The following is a 9,119-nucleotide window of genomic DNA, read 5'->3' as shown; positions in this document are numbered from 1 at the left end:
GGTCTTCAAGGTCCTGCCGGTGCCGATGGTGCCGACGGTGCTCCTGGTCCTGCCGGTGCTGATGGTGCTCCTGGTCCTGCAGGTGCCACTGGCCCTCAGGGTCTTCAAGGTCTTCAAGGTCCTGCCGGTGCCGATGGTGCCGACGGTGCTCCTGGTCCTGCCGGTGCCGACGGTGCCGACGGTGCCACCGGGCCTCAAGGTTTACCGGGTCCCCCGGGTGCTCAGGGCCTACCGGGTGCTCAGGGTCCGCAAGGTCTTCAAGGTCTATCGGGTCCCGCCGGTCCCGAAGGTGCTGCTGGTCCTGCCGGAGCCGCTGGACCTGCTGGTGCCGCTGGTCCCGAAGGTGCCACCGGGCCAGCAGGAGCCACCGGGCCTCAAGGTCTACCAGGCCCCCCGGGTGCTCAGGGTGCTCAGGGTATACCAGGTGCCGATGGTGCTACTGGTCCTGCAGGTGCCACTGGTCCCCAAGGTCTTCAAGGTCCCGCCGGTGCCGATGGTGCTACCGGTCCTGCAGGTCCCGCTGGTGCTGCAGGTCTACCGGGTACTCAGGGTCCGCAAGGTCTTCAAGGTGATACCGGACCAGCAGGAGCCGCTGGCCCTCAAGGTGATGCTGGACCTCAAGGCCCTATCGGTCCCCAAGGTCCTGAAGGCCCCCCTGGCCCTGGGACAGCGGGTTTCACGAACCAGTACGGGTATCTCGGCTGCTACATCGCGAGTAACGATGGCACCTACGGCCTAACTCCATACGCTTCACAGCAGGTTCTCACAACCTCGATCGACGACTGTGCCAATATCTGCTATACTTTGCCGACGGGCCCAACCCTGTACTTCACTCTGGGAACCGACACGACTACAGGCAACTCCATATGCACTTGTGGTGATGTCCTTGTTGCCTATAACTACCCAAATACCGGGCTCGACTTTCAATGCAATACACGATGCAACTTCCCAGACGATCCGACAACAGAACAATACTGCGGCGGAACGTATTCTGGGATACCTACTGTTTCTCTTTTTGGTGCTATATAAATAATATTTCTAATACTATATTATACTATATTAATTCATATGCTAATACTACATTTTTCTGGCTGATGCAAACTTGCGAGAAAGTGAAGGATAAAGCAACAGGCGTTAGTATAACCCTTACTAACAGACGAGGCAGACACATTCACATGAAGCTGAAGGAGCGAAGCGGAAACCTCTGCCGCTCAATACACAGATAGTCTGAAGGGCTGCATATACATTTGAATGTCATGGTCTAAGTTGGATATAAGTAAATAAATGAATAAAAGAAGCTATTAGCGAATATGCGTAATAGTCTTATAATATATACTTCGAAAAACACTATTGCTCACAATCGTCTCGGCCAGTGTCTTACAGAAAAAAGGGGAAGTATACGTGTCGACCTCATCGGCTGATTTGCGGTATCTAGGATCAGCGCCGAATGTTTGCCTAGAGGACTATCATAAAGCTTAATACTTAAGTATACTTAAGCTAAAGAATCATAAATAAAAGTAAATCATAAAACAAATAGTTATAAATAGCAGCTTATAAGTATTATACATAGCAGACCTATATTGCCCACTGCTTATTTTCTTAGATTATACCGGCCAGCTATACACTCATTTAGTTTGCAACTAGGCTTGGACTTTAAACTGCTAGCTCTTAGTTTTTAAAGTGTATATATTAAGTTTTCAGAAGGCAAATGCAGTTTTGCTGATTCGAAATCTACATTCTCCTTCATAAGTATCCTCTTCCGGCAGTGCGCTCTTGTCCCCCAGGGAGTATCGTTCATAACGCTTCTATTATAACCTCCTAAAGAATACTCAATCCGGCTCTCCATTTCACGATTGTACTGTTCATAGTATCGTGGATTTGCAGGTTTTGTACGATCCGATTCTTTACTAAAGGCTCATAGTTTTGGGGTACATCCTTTCTCCTTGTGCCAGTCGTGTTGCTCTTCTCAACATTCGCTGGGCATGCAGACGCCCTTCTCAACGGGTTTTGTTCAAGACATATACTCACTAGCTTATCTCCCATCCTGTCGAAACCGTATTTGGTAACGGCCTGACGTCAAAGCTCAAGCAGGCTGGGTGTACCCTGCTTTCAGTCTGCGCAAACCACGTACTATACGAGGTTATATACTTGTGGGTGGCTATGTATAAATGCCAATCCTCCGCCAGGCGTGATTAAGCTCTGCCCTAAGCTCAGGCAGTCTGATCGTAGAGCAGGGCAGACCAAGCTTATTCAGCAGCTGTTTTGCATTTGGGCGAGAGCATCATTTTATTGTCAAGAGGCAAATCAAATTATTTGTGCCCAGCCGCACCTATGAGCTATGGATATACTACGCCAACATAGTGAAACGTTGACTGACTCTCCGTGTCGACAGAGTATTCTATTATCGTATCGTTGAATATTCCATAAAACATGGCGTCTGTCGTACTAGCTATGGACGAGAATTGATTGGTAGGCCCGCCCGAGAAAATGATGTTTGGAATAGCAAAAAACAAATCCTTGAGATAACAAGACGCTGTCAATTTGTCGTCGGGAAACAATGCAAGGTAAAGGAAGCTAGTCCAGTTGTTAAACTGGGTGATGGCGAATTGTGGGTTTGCTGGCAGGTCGGTGACTAAACCGTTGTCCCCGACTTTAGGCATCATCCGAGTGAGCGAGCCGACAATAATCTACTGCTGATAGACAGAAACTCACCATGGTCCCATTGAGCGTGCAGGGTAGTCTTTTCCATATTATTAGGATTGCCGAGGTTCTCGAATGTGAGAGCCAAGCCATCCAGCCAGGCGCCGTTCAGCTGGGGAACTATCGCTAGGCTGGAGTTCGGCGGGACATCTGACGAGACAACCGCGCCTACGGGGGTCGCCCAGTCGCTCGAGTTGGCGGTGAGGATGTCTCCAAGAGGGGACTGGTAGGCAACGATCCAATGTCCGTCTTTATTGCTACCGCGACCGCCCGAAGGTCTCTGCCAAGTCGCGGCCAGTGCTATGCCGGCTGTCAGGGTTGCCTCGTTGACTTCGCTGTCGATCATCCAGGTCCTGGAGTCCGGATCGAGATACACTGAGCATATTGATCGGTTCGGATCGAGGTACCATAGGTGGAATGGACCAATGGACAAGTTACCGTCCGTGGATGCGGAAGCTAGAGGGCTTCCCGGCATGGGAGGGCCAGGAAGAGGCGTGGATTTCTTACTGAAGTAATCAGTTACGTTGGCCGTTGTCCAAGTCCGATTTTGTGAGTCCCACAGCCTCGAGATGATGGCATTGTGGGGATCCTGGAAGGAGATGGTACGATGGACGAAGCCGTTCGCATCCGTTCGATTTGTCGCAGTCAGTGCTGAAGCACAGTGAATGTTGATGTTGGAGCACGTCGGGCTCATCGAGGATGTTCGACGACCAACGATGCCGCCCACCGTACCTCCCACAATACCGGCAATGACGACTGCTGCGGCGACGAGGGCGAGAATTGTCACTTTCCGTCGTCTTCGTTTCTTTTGGGCCGGTTGGATGGCTCGCGGCTCCGGCGAACTTGCCAATGCGTGGTGTTCTGGTAAACTGGACGGTCTGACTTCGGGGAGGGTTTCATCCCAGAGCGCGTAGGCGTATGCTTCGGGGTTTGGCGTCTCGTTACTCTGAGGGGATATCGGATTCTGCCCATGTTGAGTTGGGATGTCATTGCAAGCCTCCAGCGTGCTATAACTCTCAGGCTTGAGAGAATCCATCTCGTAACCAGCCCAGAGGAGCAAAATGGGGAGCAGCCCAGTGGTTGGAGCTGGAGCCGAGCACCGAGATATCAATGGATTACCGGTAGTTGGCAACGGTGCCGCTGAGCTTTCCAGTTTGGGCAGGGCGGGTGGCTGAGGGCCGAAACACTGGGGCATGCCGCTCCCGACGGCGGGTGCCACGCATTTAGATTACGCGTGTCGAAACCAACTGTGAACCTACAAAGTCAGCAGGCAGGGCTGATTTCGACTAGTCCTAAACTAACAAATAACTGCGAGGACTTGCATGCATGACGTATTTAGAGATAGTTAAGTTGCGTCGGCGAATTCGTTGTACCGACTCTTTAGAGACGTTCGCTGCAAAAGTTGTTATTGCAATAGGCCTTGGACTTCTCTTCGGCCCAATGTGGTGGCCGCAGTTCGTCGGTGATAGCGTCAAACGGCTTGGAATCATCACAGGTTTTGTCCTGCTCTTCACGGCAGTGAGCTTCGAGTTCCCTTGGCTCCTTCGGAAGGGAACCCTGTCGGAATGATATAGAGCTGCAGCTGATTAGATTCAGATATACCGCGGTGCTGATTGCCTTCTTCAAACCCCAGCCGCATGACGGACAGCTCCTGATCCAATGCGAGGAGGGGGCTCCAGTCGAATATGGTGCAGGGTCATCTCCATTCTGCCTTGCCACGCCCTCCGTGCGACAAGTTTAGTCCCAGCTGATTTGGAATATTGGGCGGTTTCTTAGATCAGTTAGAGTATTTTTTAATTATAGTTCCTGTGATGTACCTTACTAAAGATGCCGAGCAAATATGCCATCAGCGGTACCAAGTACACATATTCTAGTCAATCTGTTGGCTCTGCTAATTAGGCCCTTCGTTATTCTGCTCGTTGAGTTGGTGGCTGCTGTCATCAGCTTCGTCAAGGTCCTCAAGATCTTCATCTCTATCGTCCACATCACGGCCATCCTCACTATCGTGAGCCTGGGTAACGGCATTACCACCGATATTTGCGTCCCTCGAAACTTTCCTAACGAACTCGACCATATCCGCGCCTTCATGCTGACCATCGCTATTCGATGATGACCCCGAGGAGTCATCTGATGTGTAATCTCTATCAGAATCCCACTCTAGAGACATAGTAGGATCAATCCATTTTGTTTTCGCAGGCAAAGGGAAATTTAAGGGATCAGAGCGACTTCCAGTGAGACAATCTCATTTCTCACGTTACCAAGGGGTGCACTGTTATCAACGGGTTCAACAGCCTAATCCAACAGCTTTGGTACCAAGTCTGGAAACTTCTGGCATCTTTCTGTCAGAGGGCAGTCATAAAGGAAGTGCTTCCTCCTTCTTTAAACTTGAATAAGGGCGTCTGAGTTCCTAATTAGTAAGCTAGGTAGCTGAGGAAATTAAATAAATAACATAACAAAAAAGCCACTAGCTTTTTATTTTAGGGAGCCGGAGGCGGCCTACCTCGTCAGCATCTTTGTACGTTCATAATGGAGGCACTTACTCATTTTCTTTGGCGAATCACATGCCCTTCGTCACATCTGGACTGCCCTTCTGTACAATGTTGTCCAGGTTTGAATCCCCGGGAGGAGGTGGTGGTACTCTAGTTCTTCGTCAGTATACCTAGTTACATGTTGGTAATACAAAACACATACTTGGTTTCTTTGGCCGTAATGTTGAATCGTACACTGCGTTGCCAAAGCGTCCCCTCGTCAATCCTTTGGAAATTGGAGTCCTTGATGGGCGTTTTTGACTGCTCCGCTTCCTCACGGGTGTAGTCTTCTATGTTGAAGTCATGGCCTGGCGGAGTACTGCCACTGTCTGGACGAGGCTGCGGCTCTGTATTGAGGTCGTTGACCAACTCAGGCTTCTATCTGCTGTGGGATAGTACGTCGTTTCCAGCTGAGTAATGAAGCGACAGGAGTTCGGTGAAGTAACTGGCAGCGTCTCCAGCAACTCTAGCAGTGATCGGGGCAGGAGTCTTTGAGAGGTTCTTCACATCCGCAATGCATTGGCAAATTAGGATGCTGGGTATGACTACATGATACTACCAAGAAGGCACAATACCAGGACTGACTCTGGAGAAGACAGTATTTATATAACGTTGAAGCCATCCTTAGCGACGACACCAGACCATGTTGTTTCCATCGAAGCTCTTGCTGCCGCGAGTTACGGCCGCTCTGGCGAAGTCAGCGAGCTACTGCAACCAAGAGATAACAAAGCCTATCTCAATGCATCTTGACTGCATGTGCCTGGCCAACCATGCAAGCTGCATGGCCGAGGCAGCTCATCATGTTGGCCCTCAAGTGGTGCCGATACTTTCTCTTTTCGGAATGCCGCCGGAAGCGTTCCCGAGGATGGTACCAATGATTCGCCAGGAACACGGCCGATAGGCGAGAGCGGCTCCTAACTTGCCGTTGGCAATGTGACCCACCAGCTGGCCAAGTGTGAGCCAGGGAAATCGGCGGCAGAAGCCTATGGATCGAGCTTCGTTGGGGGGGTACGGGGATCACAGGCTGGGGTTACATTTTCCCCTGATATCACACTTTGTAATGCATCCACCTCGCCGGGATCACAGATCGAGATACCGTCTCAATTCTACGAAGTACACCTTGGGGTACGTTCTCTCGTCTCCGCAACGACTACAACATTTAAGGTGTCATCGCTCTCACTATTCCTGCAGGAGAGATCCGCGGAGCTGCATGTGCAGCGGTAGTGTTTTGCTGACTCACATGGGTGTCGGTAGCCACTACTCCTGGGAACTGTAGTGGCTTTGAGATACACTTTAAGGTGAAAGTTCTGGCTCCCCGGAATCTCTAACAGTGTGCTCTTCCCTGATCGCGATTGAATACACCGGGCACTGTATGCTGCATCCCTTTCTAGACTCACTCAGCCTTACTGACGTTTCTCTATCAGGGGTTGCATTAAGGCCTATCCTGAGGCCATGTATCAACTGTACAGTCTTAGGCCTATGGGCAACTAACTGTAAGCATCCTTGATTATGTTCGACTGGCCTTTATTCAAGGCTAACGCAGAGAATAGATGGCCAGTGGAAGCCTTACGACGATGGCTTTGAACACCAGGCCGTGGATTCTGACATGTCCATCGGCCAGGCCTACCCCACTGATGAAGCCACACCGATTCTCGACTGGAAATACTCGGACCTTGTTCCGACTGAGGATGGTGATTATCTGGACTATGATGACCAAGCGAATCAGAGCAAGATATCGGGCTCGTCATTTATAATGCCGACGTCTGACGCTCTGTCAGATATATCCTCGTACGAAAGCTTCTCGGGCGCGTTGTCCAAGGCGCCGTCTTTCAGTTCTGACTACCCTTCAGCGTCTAATCAAGGCTCGTCACCAGTAACGTCACCACGCATGAAGCCTCAACATCTTTCTGGACCAGTCCAAACTCAAAGAGGCGGTAGAGCTTCGCTTTTACTACAGTCCGGCCTTCGATCAGCTCCTTACGGTATCGAGAGTGCAAGGAACAAACCATGGTCTACCAGGTCTTATAGCAAGGCGCCAAGTCAACGTCATCTGCCGTTTTTGCATCATGCTAGGCATGAAACCTTTGCAGCCGGGCAATGCCGCCTGTCTACGCGAACCTCTTCTCCGACAACAGCCCACAAAACAATGCCGCTCAGCTTTAACAAATTCTAGGCTACATTTCAACAACTATTCTTGATGACTAGCCCGCCAACACTTTAGGAAAACACTTTTCCGTCGCAAATGCCGTTGCACACATCTCACCAAGACGTCCATCACCATGGACCGCCCCGACCGCTACCATCTCGCGGGGTTTTTAGGCTGCTTCAGAGCAACACTGATCCCCAATCACCTCATGGCCACTACTCCGACTTGTCTGACCCTTCTGATATGTTCTTTTCACTCCATGAGGAGAAAACCACGCCGCCATCCGAAGACCTGAACGCTTCAGATCCCGACCTGGTATCCCATGATCAAGACCTGAGATATGAGGGCGATCTGTACACTCCCAGATGGATGCGTGGCCATGGAAACAAGCGCGAGGGCTGGTGCGGCATCTGCAAACCCGGCAGATGGCTGGTCCTAAAGAACTCCGCCTTCTGGTACCATAAATCTTTCTGCCATGGGATTAGCATGACCACGGGTAGCCCTGTCCATGAGCCTCGGGAAACAAGACGCATGGGTGGAAATCCAAATGTTTGGGAGGGTCTTTGTAGGAGCTGCTATGAGTGGATTGTGATGGTGAGTAATAAGAAGAAGTGGATAGCCTGGCTCAGACACGCTTACAAAGTGAGTTTCTACAAGTCCGTGGGTTTCATGATGGGACTAACTTCCTCCGGTGCCACAGGCATCCAAAAGCTGAGGACGAACCGAAGCGTTATCGTGAGAGCAGCAAGGCCAAAAGGTGTCGTCAACCTCGTCTTCACTCTTGAAGGCGTTGTCGAACTCCAGAGCACCATTCAGTGTCACACCGGGCCTGGGGGTAGAGCCGGCCTTCTGTCCCGCTTGGTCCTCATCCAGTGGCAAACTGTCAAGCTCGTCCCTGGCTCGAATACGGCTTATAAAGTTTAGATAGCTGTAGTTTACAGACTTGATGGCCTCGTTGAGTCATTCTCTCGAGTTTGTCGTAGTTCTTTACGCCGCCTGCTGTCTCGGAGGTCCGTCCGGGCTGCCCGTCGGCTAGCTGCCAGGCAGAGCGAGGTTTTACGGATCGATATTTTCAACTGTCTGGCAAAGCTACTGCGCAAGCTTGTGTTGATAGGAACTCGTGGTACTACGGAGAGCTCTACCGAAGTGTGTGAGAGCCTTTAAGAGACACCAACCTTCGGGCTAGAGCAGTCGCTATGCTACGTGGAAGATAACTTCAACTTCGACCTTTCGCAAATAGCAAGAGACATTCAGGCTTGCTCCAACAAGGTTCTGTCAGACGGGCCTCAGCCCGCAAGGCGGTGTGGCAGTACTTCTTGGAACAGGCCAAAACCAAGCACGGTAGTCCAGATTGCGCAAAGCTAATCGACGGGCTGGCGAATATGACATTCAACGGCCGAGAAGTACGGCTAACACCCCACTGTCGTGATTCTAACATCGCACAGATCCGAAATACGGTGTTTGTGGCGAGGTCAGTGGCCGAGGATGAGGCTATGATAGTGCGCAAGACTCACCTGGAAGACTCTATTGTTGCAAGGGAACAGTTCCTGCACGACTACAACGGGGCAAATGCCATCGATAATCTCAGCTTCTACTTCTAATTTGGCCGGCCGGAGTTGAAGATGAATTGAGCATGCCAGGCTGATCTAGTGTTAAACCGGAGTCCGGGACGGTCTATAACCTCTTCAAACTGCCGCTCTTTTTGTGATATTATTGACGTCTGCATTCGAGATTGCTTAGCAACC

General features: G+C 50.8%; 3 protein-coding genes across 3 annotated transcripts in view; 2 read left to right on the top strand and 1 right to left on the bottom strand.

Moving 5' to 3' along the window:
- M431DRAFT_508123 (hypothetical protein) overlaps window positions 1–1,295 on the top strand; it is a 3,499-nt gene extending 2,204 nt beyond the window's left edge. Inside the window, exon 4 of the mRNA XM_024919065.1 lies at window positions 2–1,295. Within this exon, the coding sequence (XP_024774393.1) occupies window positions 2–1,029 (1,028 nt within the window). The 3' untranslated portion in view covers window positions 1,030–1,295. The remainder of the gene's footprint in view (window position 1) is intronic.
- Window positions 1,296–2,336: 1,041 nt separating this feature from the next.
- M431DRAFT_494937 (hypothetical protein) lies at window positions 2,337–3,736 on the bottom strand (the record flags this gene model as incomplete). Its single annotated transcript, XM_024917303.1, has 2 exons — window positions 2,337–2,650; window positions 2,713–3,736. 2 exons carry the CDS (start codon window positions 3,734–3,736, stop codon window positions 2,337–2,339), a joined length of 1,338 nt encoding a protein of 445 aa, XP_024774392.1.
- Window positions 3,737–6,834: 3,098 nt separating this feature from the next.
- On the top strand, window positions 6,835–8,975 carry M431DRAFT_530847 (hypothetical protein; the record flags this gene model as incomplete). The annotated part of the gene is made up of 4 exons (XM_024920806.1): window positions 6,835–7,247; window positions 7,548–8,292; window positions 8,358–8,524; window positions 8,615–8,975. 4 exons carry the CDS (start codon window positions 6,835–6,837, stop codon window positions 8,973–8,975), a joined length of 1,686 nt encoding a protein of 561 aa, XP_024774391.1.
- Window positions 8,976–9,119: the final 144 nt, after the last annotated feature.

This window comes from Trichoderma harzianum, assembly GCF_003025095.1.
Source record: "Trichoderma harzianum CBS 226.95 unplaced genomic scaffold M431scaffold_6, whole genome shotgun sequence".
Lineage (NCBI taxonomy): Eukaryota > Fungi > Ascomycota > Sordariomycetes > Hypocreales > Hypocreaceae > Trichoderma > Trichoderma harzianum.
Note: the sequence above shows the minus strand (reverse complement) of the source record. Positions and strands in the feature narration are given on the sequence as shown.